Genomic DNA, 23,666 nt, shown 5'->3' with positions numbered 1-23,666 from the left:
TCTCAGCTGTTTCAATAATGTGACATTGTTCATCACTTCTCAACCTTTTCAAAATATTTCTTTTCCTTTTTTTAAACTCACACCATCACAGTTATGTAATAGAATATTAACTATTCACTCAACTAGGCAACATTATTTTGCCTAAGCTTCTCTAAAAGTGGATAAAAAATGTTAACTATGAAGACATTTCTTGGGGTCAGACTCTATTCTAAGTAACATAAATAAGAGAAGAAATAATTAAAGGAAGAAAACAAGACTACCTGAAAAATAAAATGAATTTCAGAAAAATAAAAGAGCCATTTTTTGAAAAAAAAAAAATTTAGGGGAATAAAAGTGTATACTTTGAAGCATTAATTTCTGGAGATTATTAATAAGCATCATATAGAAACAATATGATTTGGGTAATACTGGAGTAAAAAACTTGTTTCACTGCAAGAATTCTAATATTCCTTATAAATCTCTAAGAGGAGAATAAGTATGACGGGCAGCATTTTCCAAACTTATTCAATGGTTTTGTTCAGAGTATCTCTGGGGAACAGTGCTCTACAGCAAAATAGCATTTTGGAAATACTGAGCTCAAGAGTTTGATTCATCAGTTCTGTCAGTTTTAACAACAGACCAGGGGAGTGATAGCGCACCTTTACAAAATAAATGTAGTATGGACTTTGACTCACTAGCCCCAACCAAGCTTTCAGCCACAAGCCTTTTCCACATACAAAAGCTGAGTTCTATGCTAGCCTTTCAGAAATTCTCCCTATTGGCAAAATACTCTCCAACACTTCATGTACCTTTGCATGACCATGCCTTTGCTTATGCTGCACCATCTTTTTGATGTCTTTTCTTTCTTCTACTTGCCTATAAAAAGCCCCAATACTGCACACTGTTCAGTTGTTCCTCCCTCTCCTGTCACCATCTTTCATGTATGCTCCTCTTAAAGGCAGAAGTTCTCAAATGCGGCTGTATTCCTAATGCATTAGGAATAACTACAGAGTTTTTAAAACACGTGTTCCTAAGTCTCATTCAGAAATTTTGATATAATAGGTGGGGATTTTTAATTCCCAAGTGACTGTAAAACAGCCAAAGCTGAGAACCACTGCTTTGGAGTTCATGGTAATTTGTCTCTGTATTTTATAGACCTACATCCTAAAAAGGGGTTTAAGGTTTTTTAGAGGAGAAACTTAGCCCTCTTCATATTCACAGGTCCCCTGTACTCACAGAAATTTTTGAATGAAAAAATAAAATACCATATGCCCTCGCCTATGCATTTCTAGAACAAAACAAAACAAGCTCATAGGTACAGAGCACAGATTGCTGGTTGCCAGATGTGGGAAGGGGAAGGGATATATTGCTTTAAATAAAATTAATTACGGTTTTATTTAATTAACAACATTCATTGCACCTGAAAAAAAATATTTGGCTTATATTTCCAGTGTTGATGCTGATCTTATGAAAAGGGTTTCCAAATTACTCTGCTTTTCCATTCCTATTGTATGTAAATTATATCATTAAGGAAAGTGGCTCCCAATATAGCTATAAATCAGCAATATACTGGGGAGCATGAAAAATCATCAAAGCTTCCTACTTCCAGACCTACAGAAGCAGAATCTCTGAGGTTAGGACTTCAGAAGTTTGTTTTACTTTAGTTTAGTTCAGTTCAGTTCAGTTTAGTTTTGTAAACAGTAATTCTAGTATCAATAGCAAACATTCATTCTGTGAATCACTGATTTAAAAGAGGAATTTTATAATTTGTTGCTTTTATGAAAACATATACTTATTATTGTACTGTTTTGGAGGGTCCAGTAATAGAAAACAATATAAATCTATCTCATAAAAAAATAAATCCTTTTTAAAAGAATATAATCATAAATTCCTAGAGAAGACACATTATTGATGAAACTTTATTATTCAAATGCAAAAGGAAATATTATTTTATTTTACTATTTACAAGGCCTTTTTTTCTAATAGTTTTTCATAGTTTTAGTGGAACTGGAATAGAATTGCCCAAAATCATGTAATAAATTTTATTCAGCTTTTATTAAGATAACTAATTTTCTCAAGTCTGTTAGCAGGACACAGTAAAAATCAATTTTCCAAAAGGAATTAGGAACGTATAGGCCATCATTACAGATTTAACAGCTCATGTTTTAGGCAATTAAGTGAAACTTTTTTAACTTTAAGCTTTTTTTCTTTTTTTTAACTTTTTAAACCAATAATTTCAGGCATGCTATAACCTGAAGTCAGGTGAGCCACATTTGGCCTATTAGCCACCTAAGGAACAACTGGACTTCACTATTGTGCTAATATATACACACAGACACACACAGACACACTATATATATATATATATGTATATATATATATATATATATATATATATATATATTTCCTATTCTCCCTGGTCACTCAGATAACTTTAATAGAATGAAAGAAAAATTCAAATTATTGCTGTCTCTTCAATGGTTGAATGAACTACAGATGGACTAAAGAAAAGAAGAATCAGAAAGAAAATCAGAAAGTGCTTTCAGAGAGCACTAATTGTATTAATTGACTCAGCCATATGTGTTTCTTTTTATTAATGCCATCCACCCGATTCTGGGTTTGTCATGTAACTTTCTGATTTTTCCAATGGGAAGTAGAAAGCAGACTGAATCAGAGCCTTGAAAATTGTGAGTTTATGCTGCTTCTCATGGATTCCTGTTAGTACCATGAGAACATGACCAGGCTAATTTGCTGAAGGGATAAAAGGGACACATGGAGGAAACCCAAGTTGTATTGATATAACCAAGGTCCTCCTAGACCAGCCAGCTCACAGCAAACTCATCTTCTGGCCATAGATGCATGAGAAAGCTCCGCTGAGATCTATCGAATTTGACACAGATTACCGAACCTCTTGGCTTAATCTGTAGGCTCACATCATTTTAAGTTGCTACGCTGTGTGTGTGTGCTCAGTCAAGTCTGATGCTATGTAACTCTGTGGATTGCCGCCCACTAGGCTCTGCTGTCCATGGAATTTTCCAGGCAAGAATACTGGAGTGGGTTGCCATTTCCTGCTCCAGGGGATCTTTCCAACCCAGGAATCAAACCTGCGTCTCCTGCATTGACAGGCAGATTCTTCATCACTGTGCCACCTGAGAAGTCCATTAGGGAGATTTATAAACATTAAAAGCAGACACAATTGTCTTCAGTGTTTGAAAGGTTGTGCTATTATAGACAGCATTTGGATACTTCATATGCCAGTTCTACTAAGAGAGAAAAAAAGGTTGTATTGATAGAAAGACAGATTTCCATTTGACAAAGTACTTTCTAACAAGTCATAGTTGTTGAAGGATAGGGCTATAGACATTGAATTCCCTGACTCTAGGATGATTCAAGATGGGCCTAAAATGAATCTATTTTATTCATTTAATCATTATATGTTTCTTCATCTACCCCTTTAGTGCTACAAAATTATATACAGATTATCAGTACAAGTGTGTTGTAGATTATAGTGGTTTTCTCATTCTTTAACTGGCATTAGAAACAAGAGCCATGTACCCATTCCTCTAGTAATCCTCTTGATATAGTTGCCAGAATTTTCAGTCAAGATTTACCCCCATAATTTACCCTGAAAATGGAGAGATAATCACTATGTGGACCTAAGGAAACAAATTATTCTTTGTTCTATCATTCATTCATTTTAAAAGTCATCAGCTAACAGACAGCAGTTGGATTTTGTCTAGTCTATCAGTGTTTTTTAAAAATGTGAGACCAAATGCTTTTTGCTTTTCATCTATCACAGTTCCCAACACTTCCTATTTCAAATATTTATAATACTGACCTGGTTCTTTTAGGTATTTAAGTTGAAAGACTGGGTAAGTTCTTACTTTTCATACTGTTCATTGGGGCCTCAGGGTAAGAATACTGAAGCGGTTTGCCATTCCCTTCTCCAGTGGACCACATTTTTTCAGAACTCTCCACCATGACCTGTCCACTTTGGGTGGCCCTACATGGCAGGGCTCATAGTTTCATTGAGTTAGAAAAGGCTGTCGTCCATGTGATCAGTTTGGTTAGTTTTCTGTGATTGTGGTTTTCATTCTGTTGGCCCGCTGATGAATAAGGATAAGAAGCTTATGGAAGCTTCCTGATGGGAGAGACTGACTGAGGGAGAAACTGAGTCTTGTTCTGATGGACAGGGCCATGCTCAGTAAATCTTTAATTCAATTTTCTGTTGATGGGCGGGGTTGTGCTCACTCCTTGTTGTTTGATGTGAGGCCAAACTATGGTGGAGGTAATGAAGATAATGGTGACCTCCTTCAAAAGGTCCCATGCAGGCACTGCTGCCCTGAGTGTCCCCAACCCTGCAGCAGGCCACCACTGGCCCACGCCTCTGCCAAAGACTCCTGAACACTCACAGGAAAGTCTGGGTCAGTCTCTTTTGGGGTCACTGCTCCCGTCTCCTGGGTCCTGGTGCATACAAGCTTTTGTTTGTGCCCTCCAAGAGTCTGTTTCCCCAGTTTTGTGTAAGTTCTGGAGGCTCTATGGTGAAGTAATGGTGACCTCCTCCAAGAGCACTTAGGCCATAACCCACATCTGCTGCACTCAGAGCCCCTGCCCCTGTGGCAGGTCACTGCTGGCCCATACCACCACAGGAGACACTCAAATACAGTTCTGGCTCAGTCTCGGAACAGTGTGAAAAGGCAAAAAGATAGGACACTGAAAGATGAACTCCCCAGGTCAGTAGGTGCCTAATATGCTACTGGAGATCAGTGGAGAAATAACTCAAGAAAGAATGCAGAGATGGAGCCAAAACAAAAACAACACCCAGTTGTGGATATGACTGGTAATGAAAGTAAAGTCCCATGCTGAAAGAGCAATACTGCATAGGAACCTGGAATGTTTGGTCCATGAATCAAGGCAAATTGGAAGTGGTCAAACAGGAGATGGCAAGAGTGAACATCAACATTTTAGGAATCAGTGAACTAAAATGGACTGGAATTGGTGAATTTAACTCAGATGACCATTACATCTGCTACTGTGGGCAAGAATCCTTAGAAGAAATGGAGTACCATCATAGTCACACAGAAGAGTCTGAAATGCAGTACTTGGATACAACCGCAAAAACCACAGAATGATCTCTGTTCATTTCCAAGGCAAACCACTCAATTTTACAGTAATCCAAGTCTATATCCCAACCAGTAATGCTGAAGAAGCTAAAGTTGAACAGTTCTATGAAGACCTACAAAAACCTTCTAGAGCACCCAAAAAAGATATCCTTTTCATTATTGGGGACTGGAACGCAAAAGTAGAAAGTCAAGAAACACCTGGAGTAACAGGCAAGTTTGGCCTTGGAGTACAAAATGAAGCAGGGCAAATACTAACAGAGTTTTGTCAAGAGAATGCACTGATCATAGCAAACACCCTCCTCCAACAACACAAGAGAAAACTCTACACATGGACATCACCAGATGGTCAACACCGAAATCAGATTGATTATATTCTTTGCAGCCAAAGATGGAGAAGCTCTATACAATCAGCAAAAATAAGACCAGGAGCTGACTGTGGCTTAGATCATGAACTCCTTATTGCCAAATTAAGACTGAAATTTAATAAAGTAGGGAAAACCACTAGACCACTCAGGTATGACCTAAATCAAATCCCTTTCCATTATACAGTGGAAGTGACAAACAGATTCAAGGGATTAGACCTGATAGACAGAAAGCCTGAATAACTATGGATGGAACTTCATGACATTGTACAAGAAGCAGTAATCAAGACTATCTCCAAGAAAAAGAAATGCAAAAAGGCAAAATGATTGTCAGAGGAGGCCTTACAAATAGCTGAGAAAAGAAGAGAACTAAAGGCAAAGGAGAAAAGGAAACATATACCCATTTAATGTAGAGTTCCAAAGAAAAGCAAGATGAGATGAGAACGCCTTCCTCAGTGATCAGTGCAAAGAAATAGAGGGAAAAAATAGAATGGGAAAGACTAGAGATCTCTTCAAGAAAATTAGAGATACCAAGGGAACATTTCATGCAAAGATGGGAACAATAAAAGACATAAACAGTATGGACCTAACAGAAGCAGAAGATATTTAGAAGAGGTAGCAAGAATACACAGAAGAACTATACAAAAAATATCTTCATGACCCAGATAACCACAATAGTGTGATCACTCACCTAGAGTCAGACATCCAGGAATGCAAAGCCAAGTAGACCTTAGCAAGCATTACTAAGAACAAAACTAGTGGAGGTGATGGGATTCCAATTGAGCTATTTCAAATCCTAGAAGATGATGCTGTGAAAGAGATGCACTCAATATGCCAGCAAATTTGTAAAACTTTGAAGTGGACACAGGACTGGAAAAGGTCAGTTTTCATTCAAATCCCAAAGAAAGGTAATGCCAAAGAATGTTCAAACTACTGCACAATTGCACGCATCACACACTAGCAAAGTAATGTTCAAAATTCTCCAAGCCAGGCTTCAACAGTACATGAACCAGAACTTCCAGATGTTCAAACTGGATTTAGAAAAGGCAGAGGAACCAGAGATGAAATTGCCAACATCTATTGGATCATTGAAAAACCACAAGAGTTCCAGAAAAACATCTACTTCTGCTTATTTGACTATGCCAAAGCCTTTGCCTGTGTGGCTCATTCTTCAAGAGATGGGAATACCAGCCCATCTGACCTGCCTCATGAGAAATCTGTATGCAGGTCAGGAAGCAACAGTTAGAACTGGACATGGAACAAAAGACTGGTTCCAAATCAGGAAAGGAGTACATCAAAGCTGTATATTGTCACCTGCTTATTTAACTTATATGCAGAGTACATCATGAGAAATGCTGGGCTGGATGGAACACAGGCTGGAATCAAAATTTCCAGGAGAAATATCAATAACCTCAGATAATGCAGATGACAGCACCCTTATGGCAGAAAGTGAAGAAGAACTAAAGAGTCTCTGGGTGAAAGTGAAAGAGAAGAGTGAAAAAGTTGGCTTAAAACTCAACATTCAGAAAACTAAGATCATGGCATTCAGTCCCATCACTTCATGGCAAATAGATGGGGAAACAGTGGAAACAGTGGCAGGCTTTATTTTTTTGTGCTCCAAAATCAGTGCAGATGGTGACTGTAGCCATGAAATTAAAAGATGCTTGCTCCTTGGAAGAAAAACTATGACCATCCTAGACAGCATATTAAAAAGCAGAGACATTACTTTGCCAACCAAAGTCCATCTAGTCAAAGCTATGGTTTTTCCAGTAGTCATGTGTGGATGTGAGAGTTGAACTATAAATAAAGCTGAGCACTGAATTGATGCTTTTGAACTGTGGTGTTCGAGAGTCCCTTGGACTGCAAGGTGATACAACCAGTCCATCCTAAAGGAAATCAGTCCTGAATATTCATTGGAAGGACTGATGCTGAAGCTGAAACTCCAATACCTTGGCAAACTGATAGGCAGATTCGACTCATTAGAAAAGACCCTGATCCTGGGAACGATTGAAGGCAGGAGGAGAAGGTGATGACAGAGGATGAGATGGATGAATAGCATCACCAACTCAGTGGGCATCAGTTTGATCAAGCTTCGAGAGTTGGTGATGGACAAGGATGCCTGGCGTGCTGCAGTCCATGTGCTCACTTAAGGTCGGACACAACTGTGTGATTGAACTGAACAGAAGTTTTTACTTATGACTCACATTCTATCAAAAGTTATAGGAAATACAGACATTCAATATGGATTCTAGCCTCAGGAATCCTACAGTTTTGGAGAAGAGGTGATCTCCTTAGGTAACTATAATAGACTGAAGTAAAACATGCAGTGAAAGAGATACAGATAAAATGAGATGGGTCACAGAATTAGAAACAATTGAATGTAGCTGGATTGTGAAGCCAACATGTAATTAGTGGGCAGAGAAATTACAGACTTCTTTTTATGTTGTTTCTCAAAGACATCACCACTGGAATTGTTATAAGCATTTGAAATCTTCATTAGAGATCGCCAACTAAGAGGTGGTCCAGATTGTCACATGTCTCTGCTTTCATCCAAATTTTAATTTAATGATACAATTTTAAAAGTTACTTGACATCAGAACCATTTGGGGACCTTTGAAAATATGTATTCACCTGTCCTCGCTCTGTCCCAGACCTAGGGGGCCAGGCACAGACAAATTTAGAAAAAGCTCCCCAGGTCATTCAGATCACCACACAGTAAGCGCACGCTGTTTAAATGGGGACGAATAATTCCCAAACTCTGTAATTACCAAGAACACTTTGGGAAAAAATTCACCTTTTTTAGGGCCGAGGAGATAAGGAAGAAAACTCTTAACAGCTACTGGCTCTGCAAACACCAGCTGGTTAAGCAGAAGAGGCACCAACCGTGAGGCTATTAATTGCTCTGACAGGCAGCTGACTCTGTCCAGCAGGAATCTAGGGGCAAAGAAGGAACACCTGGAACACTGCAGCAGCTTTTTGCAGCCTTAGCCCACATCATCGAAGTGATGCATCTGAAATGTGGCTAGGGGAACTGAACAGGTTCCCAGATATTTAAGAAAAACACAGAAGGTATGAGACAATGCCAGCTAGTCAGTACATATACAACCTCCAATCCAAGCCAGGAAAGTTTTTTCCACAAACTGCCCCTCATTAATAATAGCAAGAGTGTCCTCTTTCCCCCCTAATAAGCCAGAGTCTTTTTAGTCAATAAAAGGTACTTTCTCAAATTAAAAAAAAAAAAAAATAGTTACTTGACCTATTAGAATTTTCTTTTCATTCCTTAATTAGGACTCACAAAATCGCCACATTTGTATGTTGAAGATACAGTCCTATTGTTTTTTATTACCAGTGGTCTCTAAACAATTTGTTCTAAGCACTTTGATCCTTAGAAGTGTCAAATTAAATATTCATATTTTTAAAGCTGAAATGATGATTTTCATAATAAAAGTCCATGACTTTCAATGCCTACCAAACACCTGGTTAATGAGTATATAATTAATATTTAAATATCTATTTTGATTTAATAAACAGTATGTCTAAAAATATCATCTTAAGATCCTAAAAGCTAGAGTCATTTCTCTGATAATGAGTGATGTTGAGCATCTTTTCATGTGATTGTTAGCCATCTGTATGTCTTCTTTGGAGAAATATCTGTTTAGATCTTTGGCCCATTTTTTGATTGGGTCATTTATTTTTCTGGAATTGAGCTGCAGGAGTTGCTTGTATATTTTTGAGATTAATCCTTTGTCTGTTTCTTCAGTTGCTATAATTTTCTCCCATTCTGAAGGCTGTCTTTTCACCTTGCTTATAGTTTCCTTTGTTGTGCAAAAGCTTTTAAGTTTCACTAGGTCCCATTTGCTTATTTTTGCTTTTGTTTTCAATATTCTGGGAGGTGGGTCATAGAGGATCTTGCTGTGGTTTATGTTGGAGTGTTTTGCCTATGTTCTCCTCTAGGAGTTTTATAGTTTCTGGTCTTACATTTAGATCTTTAATCCATTTTGAGTTTATTTTTGTGTATGGTGTTAGAAAGTGTTCTAGTTTCATTCTTTTATAAGTGGTTGACCAGTTTTCCCAGCACCACTTGTTAAAGAGGTTGTCTTTTTTCCATTGCATATTCTTGCCTCCTTTGTGGAAGATAAGGTGTCCGTAGGTACGTGGATTTATCTCTGGGCTTTCTATTTTGTTCCATTGATCTATATTTCTGTCTTTGTGCCAGTACCATACTGTCTTGATGATGTGGCACTCATTATCAGAGAAACGCACATCAAAACCTCAATGAGGTACCATTACACGCCAGTCAGGATAGCTGCCATCCAAAAGTCTACAAGCAATAAATGCTGGAGAGGGTGTGGAGAAAAGGGAACCCTCTTACACTGTTGGTGGGAATGCAAACTAGTACAGCCACTATGGAGAACAGTGTGGAGATTCCTTTAAAAACTGGAAATAGAACTGCCATATGACCCAGCAATCCCACTCCTGGGCATACACACCAAAGAAACCAGATCTGAAAGAGACACGTGTACCCCAATGTTCATCGCAGCACTGTTTATAATAGCCAGGACATGGAAGCAACCTAGATGCCCATCAGCAGATGAATGGATAAGGAAGCTGTGGTACATATACACCATGGAATATTACTCAGCCATTAAAAAGAATTCATTTGAATCAGTTCTAATGAGATGGATGAAACTGGAGCCCATTATACAGAGTGAAGTAAGCCAGAAAGATAAAGACCATTACAGTACACTAACGCATATATATGGAATTTAGAAAGATGGTAATGATAACCCTATATGCAAAACAGAAAAAGAGACACAGATGTACAGAACAGACTTTTAGACTCTGTGGGAGAAGGCGAGGGTGGGATGTTCAAAGAGAACAGCATTGAAACAAGTATACTATCAAGGGTGAGATAGATCACCAGCCCAGGTTTGATGCATGAGACGGGTGCTCAGGGCTGGTGCACTGGGAAGACTCAGAGGGATGGGATGGAGAGGGAGGCGGGAGGGGGGATCGGGATGGGGAACACATGTAAATCCATGGCTGATTCATGTCAATGTATGGCAAAAATCACTACAATATTGTAAAGTAATTAGCCTCCAACTAATAAAAATAAATGGAAAAAAAAAGGACTTTTCTCTTAACCAAAATAAATAAAATTTGTTTGAAATATGCGTAAAAAAATAATAATAAAAAAATAAAAGCTAGAGTCACCAAAATAGCAAAAATGGACACAAATTTGACTCAGAATTAACACTTCTTCAAAACAAAAATATGACTCTAACAGAGCACGCTTGGGATGTTTCAAAGATAACTCTGGAAGCTTTATCATCTTTTCCTTCAAATGCACTGTAGACTTGCCCCTACACTTGCAGCAGCTCCAATTCAGGAAATGTTGGATTTTGCTCAATTAAAGATCATGTCCAAATGGACTTAATCAAATATATAAATAAACTGAAGTTTTCCCATGAGAACTATCGAAATTATGTCATGTCGAGTCACAGAACCAGAGACTAGGTTTATAAATAATGCAGACTTCTTTAACCTTGTTCTCTGTAAACCAACAGGTCATTTTTAAGCTTACTAATATTTTTTCATTGCTATTATTATTATTTTTCATTGTTTTTTACCTGAACACTATAAGTAATAGGCTGATTATTTCAAATAAAAAAATTTCAAGATGATATAAACCATAAAATTATCCCCACTAGATCATTCTACCTGCATAATCTTGATTTTCCTCATTTTAAACATTACAAACATTTGAAAAGCAGTTTCTAAACAATACCAATATCCAAGATAAATGCAAACAACACCAAGCATCTCTAGCTTAGAAAATAGGACTTGCATAGCTCCCTAGTGAGAAGTGCTTTCTTGTGTTTTATCTATTCCTTGTTCCTGGATCCATGTGTGTGTATGTGTTAGTCACTCATCCATGTCCAACTTTTTGCAACCCCATGGACTGTAGCCCTCGGGGCTCCTTTGTCCATGGAATTTGTCAGGCAAGAATACTGGAGTGGATTGCCTTTCCCTTCTCCAGGGGATTTTCCCAATTCAGGGATTGAACCTGGGTATCCTCTATTGCAGGCAGATTCTTTACCATCTAAGCCACCAGGGAAGTCCTATATCCAAAATTATTATTTATGAATTTAATACTGCCTCATGAAGTTGACCTGAAGATTATATGCTTGTCTAAAAATATGCTAAGATTCTGACGAATGGTAGCTCTTAGTATTAATTTTAATATCTACTGCTGCTGTTGCCACTAGTTGTAAGTTTATTGGAAATAATTTAAATTTTTGTAAATTGTGGATAAAGTAATAGTATGGGAGTGGATTACTCATTGCTTGACTTCAAAATGTATAACAAATTATAGCTTATTTGTGATAACCACTTAAAAATTAGAGCTACTTTTATCACAACTCTAAAAAAAGGCTCAACAATGTCTAAGATGCTTTCTTGATAAATATTTTCTGCCTTACATTCAAATGTATTTGTTGTTTTACTCTGACCTTCATAATTTATTTTGAAGATCAATTTGTAATTATTTCTTCCTTATAAGTCACACAATGATTTCTGACTAGCAGCAACAGTGTCTTGACAGCAAAAATATTAATAAATGTATGTTATAAAATATATTTGTTCTATTAATTAGCAATGTGTCTGATAATGTCATAAACTTTAAATTCATATCACTATGTCTATTTTCCAGAAGTAGTTTTCACTTTTATAGCAAGTAGAAATAAATGCAATTATTTTGTTCTATCAATTGTCACTTACTTTAAAATTATCATTTATTAAAGAAAACCCTTGAACCTAAGTTTCCATTGCAAGACAATTCAACTTCCTTTTTCCTCTCTTAAATAAATGAATTCACAATCACTTGTCTTAGAAACAAAAACTGGCAAAATATCTTCATATATATAAAGTTGTATTAAGTTTTGGATTTGATTTATATAGAACTTTTTCTTAGGAGAAAATACATTTCATAAAGGAAAAGGTATTTAACATACTCTACTACTTCAATAGTTAATAAATTTTCACTCTGATGACTTTGTACTATATACATTTCTATCTGAATCACACATTTTTGGGTGGGTGTGTATGTGTGTGCATTCAGTCATGTTTGATTCTTCTCGACCCCATGGACTGTAGCCCACTAGGCTCCTCTGTCCATAGGATTTCCCAGGCACGAATACTGGAGTGAGTTGCCACTTCCTCCTCCAGGGGATCTTCCCAACCCAGGGATTGAACCTGCGTCTCCTGAGTCTCCTGCATTGGCAAGCAGATTCTTCACCACTGAGCCACCTGGGAAGCCCCAATATATTATACTACTTCACCAGCTAATTTTTTCTATGTAATTTTCACTCTGATGACTTTGTACTAAAATTTCTGGCTAAAGTACACATTTTTTGTTGAGGAAGTGTTAAAAAGAAATTAAAGCACAGGATATTATAAATACATATTTATGAGATGAAAATGCCAATATCAATAACGTATGAACAATACAATTTCTTTAAATTTTGAAGTGAGTTTACATTTTATGTTACTTGTTCCCATTTTCTATTATTCCCAAAACACTGAAGTAAATGACTCTGAAACAGTGAGTAGAAAACTGCCTAGAAAACTATTGTAAATCAGCAAAGTGGTCAGGTGTTCCACCTTATTACTGTTTAAAATTTTTTTAAAAAATCAGTAATATTACTGATTACTTATTCCTATCTGAAAATCAGGAATATGGTGTCACCTCTGAAACTTCTGAACTAGCTTTAACACCGATGTTAACACACTGAGCTTAAATGTGGGACTAAATAAAAATGATTACACTCCAAAAGGCATACAATTTTAAATATGTAATAGATATTTTATGCTATTTCTCTTTAAAGCATAGATCACAACCTTGAAATAAGAATTCAGACCCAGCAATAGGGTACTAATCATCCCCATTAGGTACACAAGCAAAATTAGGACTGCCTTTCTTTTCCTAGGCATCTCACTGCTTTCTACATCTCCATGTGAAGAGAATATGCCTGCCAAAAACACACTCAGAATTCCTCTGCTAACGGCCACTTGTAAAAATAAAACTTTGAAAAGGCATAAAGAGAAGAAACAGCATGTTCTAAATGCTGTGAGGAACCCAACATGATTTTCATTGGTCTTGGGCCCTGGCAGCCATTCGACTTGCACTTTACTGTCTCAGCTCCTGGATTCATCAACCAGTTCTCAGTTCTAGGGCTGAGGAAGAACCATTTGCATGATTTCATTTGTAGCTTTTTCATGCTACTTCTAATGTAAAGTCACCACAAAAGTAACATCCAGTTTTGAATCCTGAGAGAGGTTCAAAAGGTTGTTGGTTCCAAAGAAAACTAAATGAGGCTTAACATGTAAGAGAAAAGTTTCAATTTATTTTTTTAATTCATTTTTCCTACATACTTCCAGAAAGGCTTTGAAGCAACAAACAGGAAAAAAAGATGCATATATAGTGGAATTTGATAAAAATAAAATATCAAATCAAGTGGGGGAAGATAATTATAACAAAAAGCCTGACTTATATATTTCATAGCAGTGAAATTCAGGTAAGAATTATTTTCACTGATGCAGTTTTATTAGGAGAAATAGATTTTTCTTGGTATCAAAGTCTAAGATTGAGTAATATTCTGGGAATATAGAAAGTTCACTAAGCAATATGAGCATGCAATAAGATGGAAGTATCTTCAGCAATTCTTTTACTGAAGTTAGACAAAGGTACTTCATCTGAAATGTGCTATAAATTGATGAATCTTTTTATATAAGTAGATTAATTGTAATTACTAGAGATCAAACTGTGGTAACACAGAAAAAGAAGTTTTTAAATGTCTAAAGAATGTGTGTATCAGAGAGCTCTAATATCAAGTGCTGATTCAAATCTTAGATTTTTAAAGATCTATACAAATTCATTTTCTAAGTGCTGAGGAACAAACTCTGTTGTTGATGGAAAACACATTAATATATGTTTTGTAACAGTGTTTCCTTCCTGGAAAATTATAAAGCCTAAAGTGTTTCTCTTGAGTAAAGGAAGAGTGATTTCTCTGTACCATTCTGAGCGGCAAGAATATCTGCCGAGTGAACCACAAAACGTGTCTGTGATGCATCATTTCTATATGCTCCAGGCTGAACGGTCTCATTTATCCCAAAGTAACATGCAAAATGTATGAACATGTGCATACAGACTCCAGCCTTGGCCATAAAGGAAGCCTTGTCTTTGTTCCTTGCTTCACAGATCTGACATGAAAATGTATATCTAATTTTCCATGGAAGACTTTTAAAACATGAATTTGATAACCTAACTGTGTGAAATGATTTGGGAATCAGCATTGTGGGAGACCAAGACATTCTTAGAGACAGTTTCTAAATAGCATATAAGACTCCTCCCAGCCTTCCCAACAGCATACCAGCCATGGAATTTCAATATTCATCATCTCCTCTAAAACCTCTCAGCTAATTTTTTACACTTGATGGATGATTTTTATTAGTTGAAATTTAGGGAGATCATGCTGATGAAACATTAATATTAATTCTGTCTCAAAAATTAAATTTAAAAGAAAATCTTTCTCTTAGAAGAAACTAAGACAATATTGTAAACTGTAACTCCAATAAAAACTAATTAAAAAATTAGAAATTGAAGGAAATATAACATTAAAAAATAATAATAATATAAAAAATATTGCTCGTATCTTTCTCAGTTCACTTAGGGGCCAGAATTAGTTTTCACGGAAATTTGTCTTTTCCATTATAATTTCCCAGGATGTTGTTATTTTCTTTTTGGTACCCATCACCTGCCTGTGTCATGGTTACCTAGATACACACGAGATGATATGCTTTGTAAGGCAGGTAAGGCTGTTTTTTTGTTATTGTGTCTGGCCTCTCCAATGGTGCATGCACACTCAGTTGTGTCTGACTCGTTGTGAGCCCATGGACTGTAACCCACCTCTGTCCTTGGAATTTTCCAGGCAAGAATACTGGAGTGGGTTGCTGTCTCCTACTTCAGGGGATATTCTCACCCAAGGATCAAACCCGCATCTCTTGCATTTCCTGAATTGGCAGGTGGTTTCTTTACCACTTGGGAACCCTGGCCTCCCCAATGCCTTAGCTCAGATATGGTCATGTCTAGTCAAGCAGAGAATGACAGGTGAATTGAATTAAAGTTGTGGGTTCAATTGCAGAAGAAAATAGCCTGTATATAGAAATTTGAATGGTATCAATGTCAGATGTTTCTAAAAAAAAAAAAAAATCCTAGGCTGATCTCTTAAAGACAAAAATTTTAAATGAGTATTTTATAAAAAATAGCAAAGATATTTCACAAAATTTCTATTAAACTTGTAACTAGCACATATGAAACAATCTAGCACAGACTTGCATACAGATTGAGAACAGGTGTGCAAATCTCTTAGGAAGTGGGGTGTACACGTACTGTACATTTTGACAAGGAAAAGTCTGTTCATGGGACTCTGACCAGAAAAGGAAGCCTAGAAAGATGTCTCAGAGTGAAAGGCTGGACAGCTCAGGGGAAAGCCAAGGGAACAGGGGAGCTGGGAAAGGAGGCTAACAAAGAAAATAAAGTGGGACATGGGATAAGAGCCAAAGCGGCCAAGAGAGAGTCAGTCGTTCAGTCATGTCCAGCTCTTTGCGACTACATGGACTGAGTCTGTAGCCCACGAAGCTCTCTATCCATGGAATTCTCCAGGCAAGAATACTGGAGTGGGTTGCCATTCCTTTCTCCAGGGGATCTTCCTGACCCAGGGATAGAATCCAGCCCTCCTGCATTGCTGGCAAATTTTTTACTGCCACCAGAGTTAAAAAAGGTGGCTCTCTAGTCTGAGCTACCAGAGAAGCCCAAAGATGCCAAAGGAAAGCTTAACCCATTTCTCAACTTGCCCAAAAGCACAACTAGCTATTAGAAAGCCCATGCTGCATTTCACTAAAGAACAGCCTAAAACTTTCTCTGAGACAGTGTATCTAGTCATTTGGATTTTTTTAAGATACTCTCCACCCTCCTTTCCTTCATAACAGTCATATCTTGATAAAAGCAAAGCCAGCTGTCAATATGCCAGTAGACCCATGATTCCACATCTGGCCTTAACCTGTGTTCAATAGGGAACCCATTTCAGCACTTGCTTGAAATAATTGCCTGGGTAAACGTATATCCTCTTTGGTAGCTGTGTGTTCTCTTCTAGGTCATCAGTATCATGAAACAATCATTTGAATCTACCAAACTGTATTCTAATCATCTGGACAAAGAATCCCACCTTCCACAAAGGATCTGCTCTTTATTCAGAAGAGCAGCACACCTGAATTGCAATTCCCCTGAGAGCAGCACCTTAACATAGCATTCGTCGGGAGGGGACAAGGATTTGGCATTAAAGCAGTGAATGACCACCTGCCAGCAACAGTTCCACAATGGGATAACACACTTAAGTTGATGGCTAAGTGCATCTGATTTTATCCAAAACAGCCCTGCCTTCCTGAACTTCTGTAGGTACCCTCTTTAAGTGACGTCTCAGTGGGGTTGAGTTTGGGATTGTCTGTGCAACTTTCACGCCTCCTTGAAGTCACACATGCGCTTGGAAAGAAAATAGTAGCAAACTGCACAGGAACTGAAAGAACATTTCCAGTTTCTGCCATAGGAAACACGGAGGTGAATACACCTTTTGGGTTTTTGGTTAAATTTACAAGTGCATATTTAAATAGACATATAATGTTAAATTTGTAATGGAGATTTGAAAATATCTTCAAAAGATTTTAAAACAGATTTGAGCTAACATTTTATTTTAAGCATTATGAAAGTATACAGATATTACTAGGAATATTGTAGTAATGCTTAATTAGTACATAAGAATGGAAACATTTTATATATAATTCTATTCCTTGAAGGCCCACTTATTATTTAACATCCACAGAATGTCAGGAATTTCATCCATAAACTTCTACAACCCTGTAGTTAATTCAAGATCAACAGCCAGTGACTACAACTTAACATTTAGTGTTGTTAACATGTGATATCTTTGCTATATTTAAGATAGTATCTGGGGGGAGGCCCAAATTTGATATATGGTTAACTTTAATTCCAAATTCTAGATTCTAAATTACATAACAGGTAACTAAAGAATCAAGACAGAAGAAATTGCTGTCTCTTAGTGAAAAAGTCTCTCCCCCCTCAAAATAAAACCTTAGCCCAATCTGTTATGCGAGATCTACATTCTGCCTGGGCAAAGATTCCACCCCAGTGCAAAATATCTCCTGTTGCCCTGCTGTTTCTTTAACTGCTATACAGATACTCCTAAATTAGCTGTAAAAGGTACGTACTATAGTACAATAGCCATCAAGTTCAAATTTGTCTCCCCATACATTACTGCAAAAAAGCGTAGCATTCACAGCACTAAAATTCTACTTCTGAGAGAAATCAGTTGAAAGAACCACACGTTTCCCATTTACAGGGCTATGCAACCACTAGAAACAGCAAGGGATTGCATAATGTTTCAAAAGTTTTTCTAGTGCTATGTCACTGAAGTACATGAAAAGCTAATACGTTTTTAAAATACATCTTGAAAAACTGATAAAAGCTTGTGCTTTGGGTTTCAGAAAATAAAAAATAAAAGAACTCCTTCAGGATGCATGAAGTTACACTTTAGGCACAGTCTTTATTGCTTTGTTATAACTTAGTGCCAGAATTCACAAGTTAAGGATGAAAAAGAAATTATTTTTCCTGATAGCCCTGGAGCCATCTAGGATACATCATGACTTACCTAAAGATGGGTCTTTGGAGATGTTTCCTCCTGATTGTGACATGGTCATCCATTTAAAGGTGAAAGTTTAGCTTGTTCCTGGAAACCACTCCAGAAATCCAGGGAGAGAATGTGGAAGCTTATCCTGATCTATTGTCCTGCAAGGAGCCCAGAAGGCAAAAGTGGTTTCCTCTTTCTCTTTTTGGGTGCTGGGAGAAAACTTCCCTGCTCTCTGCCAGCTGAGTAATGTGTCCATAGAGGCCACATAAGACAGGCACGATGGGGCACTCCCCCACAGAGCCGGGTGTGCGGAAACACCAACAGTCACGTTGACATGGGCAAGGGACGTGCACGGGACCCTCGGAAACAGAGCAAAACGAACAGAAACCTTCCTACCCCTGTGGCACCCAGGTAGGAGCTCCCTAAGTTATCGCAGCCATGAGAGCGCTCCTTCCACATGCTGGTCAAGCTCGGAAACGCTAAGTCCCTCCCTGTCTTTAAAACAGCCCGTTCCGAGGCTCAACTTTTTTTCTTCAAAATAAAAGTTGTACAGCTGGCTCAGCAGTCCCATGTGAGTACCCTCAGAAAGTTTGTTCTGTTAAAATAAGAACTGTATACAAATTAATGAAGAAAGATGGGCTGAAGCTGCATGGCTGGCTTTGCTCCGAGAGATTATAATTATTTTACAATCTTGCTTTTATTCATGCTGGATGAAGTGTGGAGACAACTCATCATTTTTGGCACTCATAACCTAATAACCTACACTTGGCTAAAGTCTAAGATGCCATTTCAACTGATAGAAGCCCTGTGAAGCTGGCCAGAGCTACAGAAGTTAGAAAAACAAAAATTGCTCAATTCCATCAGTGACACTGTACCCAAATGCAGCTTTTCAACTAAGAAAGGACACTGCAAAAAGATATGGAAACACACACACACATCACACTTTTTTTTAGTTCCCAAAACTCCCTAGGAACCTAAGGTTTTTATATGATAAAATCAAATTTTAATTTATGAAAATAAAAAGGAAGAAAAGTAGGTATAAGAGAGAAGCTGTGAACTGAAAATAAACAGTAAAAATTGTTTTACTTGGAAGACAGACTCACACTGTAGGGACTTTTGTTCAAGTTACAAATAAGGTGAATTCTCATATTTTAATATAACATTCTGGAGACATTCCTGTATCTAAATCAGTAACAAATTTCTTCTCAATCAGTAATGTCATGAGATTCCAGGCTAGAGGTTTGTTATGAAAAAAAAAAATTCTCAAAGCATGATTAAATGTTTTAAAAGTACACATGTTAAAAGGAGGATAAACTGAGAAACACACATGCTTTCACTGAATGATCCATAAAAATAAGATTTAAATGTCACAGAGAGGGATATGCTCTATATGATAGCAGTCTGTAACTCTTAGCACCCTCCAGATATGTCTACAGAAGCAAGAACACCTTTTTATTTTCCTCCCACAGGAGAGACAAAGAAAAAGAGAATTAAAAATAAATCACTGATTACATTGAGCAGTTCTAATCCATGCTAGGAAATGGAATCAGTCTGAGAAAGCACTGAACTAAAAATAAAATAAATGGCTTCTAGTCCTAGTTTTATGAATATGCTGGGCCATTGTGAGAAAATTTCTTGACTTATCTGAGCTCCAGTTTCTGTTTGTAAAATAAAGCTATAATATTAGTTGAATTCTATGTTCTTGTCCAGCTTTAGTCATTCCAACAGACTCTTTCTAAGTATGATTAGTCTGCTGCTTGCAGAGATACTAGTATGGGCCTTATGGTACATGATACTCCAAAAAATACATTTTCATTATGTGAAGTAATAAATAAAAAGGAAGATCACTTTATATATTTATGTAGCTATTATGTATCAATGTAATTATGTATATATCAAGGTTTTCTTCACCATCAATAAGCATTCAATCATAATTTGACATGTGTGCAATATTACAGCTATATCCAGAGACCATCTACATGTAAACTGATATGCAGACCTTAGGGTAGTGGCTTCATTACAACCTTATGCTTTTGCTTTCTTTGTATATGTAATAGCACATTACAGAGATCTTCTGGAAAGATTTCTGCATTTATGGATGGCATTCAATTTCTGTACTCATGGTTTATCTATATCACTATTAATTTAGCATAAATATCCCTGAGGAACAACTCAAGAGAAAAATAAACCTATCAACTTTTAAAAAATAACTTCCACTTTGTCTACTTTTGATTTAGAAAAGTGTGATGACTTCTTCATTAACGTGTTGGAAGGAATTCAACAAAATACTAATAAACATATAGCCAAGGTACAATTCAAATGACAAGCAAGCATACAATCTTACTTGAGGCTCAAAGCCTTGATTATTAACCATAGAACCTGAAAGCTATTAAGCTAATTACAGAAAATCCATAACATCATTGTTGCATTAGGTTCATATTCTTTTTGCTCTGAAGTTAAAGTAGAAAACTTATATTCTCACTTACATCAAGCACTAAATTTATTTTAAAATCCAATCTTAAAATTTAAGGATCCATAAGAAGATAACAGTAAGTTAAATAGTCACTTGACACAGAGAAAAATATCTATTTCTTAAAAGTTTTCATTAATATTTTTTCAAACAGCATTTAAACTTAATATTGGAAAGAAAAGTTTCCTTTGTTAATTTAATGTAGTATTCAATAAGATGAAATAACCTCACTGTTGTTGCTTAAATTTCAAAAATATAGTCTTTAACACAACTATACTGTGAAAAATGCTAAAACTTATCATACAGGCTGTCTCCTATTAAAATATGCTAAGTATAGTCTATTTTGAATAGTTTTTCCAGGGGTTGGCTGTCAGAAATTGTTTTTATATTTTTTCTGTCAAGGTGAACTCTCAGTGTGACTTAGCCTAACACTTTTACCACTACTCTGCACACACACACACCCCCGTACATATACCGGCACACTTCCCCCAACTCAGCACTGTTAGACTCTTATAATAGGTGCTCAACAAATATTTCTTAATTTATTAGAATTCTTAGCACAACACACAGAACATATCCATCATAAGCAACTCATTTTATATGATGAAAAACATGGATTAACTTGCATGATTTTTCCAACCAAGTGGGTACTAAGTATGTCATGGCATTTTGTGTGAAGCCTCATGGAAAATGATAAACTTTACTTTTTCTTGTTTTTTGATTGTAATAATCTATTCTTTGATCCTGTTTGTAATATACAAGAGCTAAACAGCATGCAATAGTATAAAAATCATATAGTATTGTAAATATGTCAGTCCAAGAACTGGAAATTGAGTGCAGCTACTGGTTGTTATTTCACCGCAGAACTCTATTCAAATATCAGTCTGAGACAAAGAGGGTGTGCTTTTGTTCCAATACAATTCAATTAAACACAGTGTTACAAGTTATATGTTTAAGTGAGTTTTTAAATTAAGTGGAGAAAGAGGAAGGAAGTGCAAGAAAGAAATGATCAGATGGGATTATAGATTTTCTCATTGTATACATACGATATGATTTAAAATTTTTACAGGTTTCACACTGATGATGAAGCTAGTTGATGGATGGTAGAGCTGGGATATGAACCCAGATGCCTTGCTCCTGAGCCCCTGCTTTTACCCCTACTGAGAAGGGGTAAAATGTAGGCATTGCGTCCTTTCTGGGCTATCATCCACATTCTAAAGAGAAACAAAAGAAACTAACCCCTCTGATGAGTGTCTATTCTTCTCCTAATCCTCATCCTTACTTAAACATCACTGCATGACTCATTATGTTTCCAGTACTTACAAGAGCCAGCCCAAGAAATGGTCTATTGATATCAAGGTGAAATAATCAATGAATATGTTCTACAAAGATCTGAATGGAAACTCTTTTCCATTACAAACAGCCTTGAACTAATGTCAAGGAACACATATTTAAATCCCAACTTTAGCAGTGATATCCTCTTCAATTCTATGACTATCTGTTTCCTTACCAGCCAAACTAAAATGTCAGGCTAGATGACCTCTCAGATCTTTCCAGTCCTAACTTTTTATGACTCTATGACTGACATATGATAAGATGTCAAGTTATTTAAACTTAGTGTCCAAGCAAGAATAAACTCTGTAATCATTTTTAGCTTTTCTTGACCACAACAAGGTCGTGCATACCACCAGAATACTTTCCGTTACTACTGTTGTGAAATTAAAGCTATCTAACATACTACTATTGAATGTGCAACTACATATTCATTTTTCTAATTAGGCAGTTTTCTTTCTTTCTATAGCTTCAACTGGGAACTAGTCACTTGAATGTGAGTTCCAGGAAGACAAGGGTTGGTGTCCATTGTATTCCCCATGCACAATATATAAGAGACATGAATGTGTGCTCAGTCACTTCAGTCAGGTCCAACTCTTTGCAACCCTATGGACGGCAGCCCAACAGGCTCCTCTGTCTATGGAATTCTCCAGGCAAGAACACTGGAGTGGGTTAACCATGCCCTCCTCTAAGGATCTTCCCAACCCAGGGATCAAACCTCTCTCTGTCTTCTGCATTGCAGGCGGAGTCTTTACCACTGAGCCACCAGGGAAGCCCATGTAAGAGACAGTCATGGTTATTTATTGAATGAATGAACACAAAGTGCTAATTAATGCTACCTCATTATTTTCTTGTATATTCTTTTTCTAAAAACTTAGGCATATCTGGTAAATGTTCAACTTTATGTATTTCCTCCAACCCACTATTTTTCTTCAAAGATGTATCTGAGTTTATAGACAGGCGGGCTTCTGTGACCTTTCAGCAGCAGAAAAAAGGGAGTCTCAAACCCAAACCAGCAGGTTCCTGCCATCCTTTGTGTTCTCTGGAATCTGCAACCATGGCCTTTAACTGTCTTGTCACTTCACTCACTGCTGACATCCACTGCTGAAATCTGTAGCTGGTCTGTTCAATTGGCTCAGTTTGGGAACGGTGGTCATCTCATTGAGCCCAATCAGCCTTTACTGCAAGACTGCTGCAAGACTCTCTAAGTCTGTCTTTCAACTTGGCTAACATTAACCCCTCTCACCACACTGCATGAGGCAAATGGATTCCTGACAGACTGGGAAAAAGGGAAGATCATATACATCAAAATGAAAGAAAGAAAATCACACTGTTCCCATTATGTTATGAAGCATTCTTATTCATTCATTTCAGTGGGTACACAGTGAGTAACTATATCATGATATTAACCATCTGCCCTATCTAGCCCTCACCTACCTATACTTCCATCTCGAAACCCTAACATTTAGGTTAATTCTTCCCTAGCCATATTGGCATTTTGTTCCTCAAACACTCCACCCTCTTCCCTGCCTTTTCTCCATGTACTGTTCGCTCTTCCTAAAATGTTCTTTCTCCTGCTCACTGCTCATATGTAGCTGCAATCTCCCCTCCTCACAGAGGTGACTCCTCTGACAAGCCC

The 23,666-nt window shown here is 37.1% G+C and overlaps 1 protein-coding gene across 2 annotated transcripts in view; it reads right to left on the bottom strand.

Moving 5' to 3' along the window:
* PDE1A (phosphodiesterase 1A) overlaps nt 1–18,724 on the bottom strand; it is a 280,045-nt gene extending 261,321 nt beyond the window's left edge. For both annotated transcript variants that reach the window (XM_061135146.1, XM_061135147.1), the window contains exon 1: nt 18,247–18,724. In XM_061135146.1, coding sequence (XP_060991129.1) covers nt 18,247–18,299 — 53 coding nt within the window. In that variant the 5' untranslated portion in view covers nt 18,300–18,724. The remainder of the gene's footprint in view (nt 1–18,246) is intronic.
* Between the last annotated feature and the right edge of the window lie 4,942 nt (nt 18,725–23,666).

This window comes from Dama dama, chromosome 33, assembly GCF_033118175.1.
Source record: "Dama dama isolate Ldn47 chromosome 33, ASM3311817v1, whole genome shotgun sequence".
Taxonomy (NCBI): domain Eukaryota; kingdom Metazoa; phylum Chordata; class Mammalia; order Artiodactyla; family Cervidae; genus Dama; species Dama dama.
The sequence above is the reverse complement of the archived record's forward strand: the minus strand, read 5'-3'. Positions and strand labels throughout refer to the sequence as shown.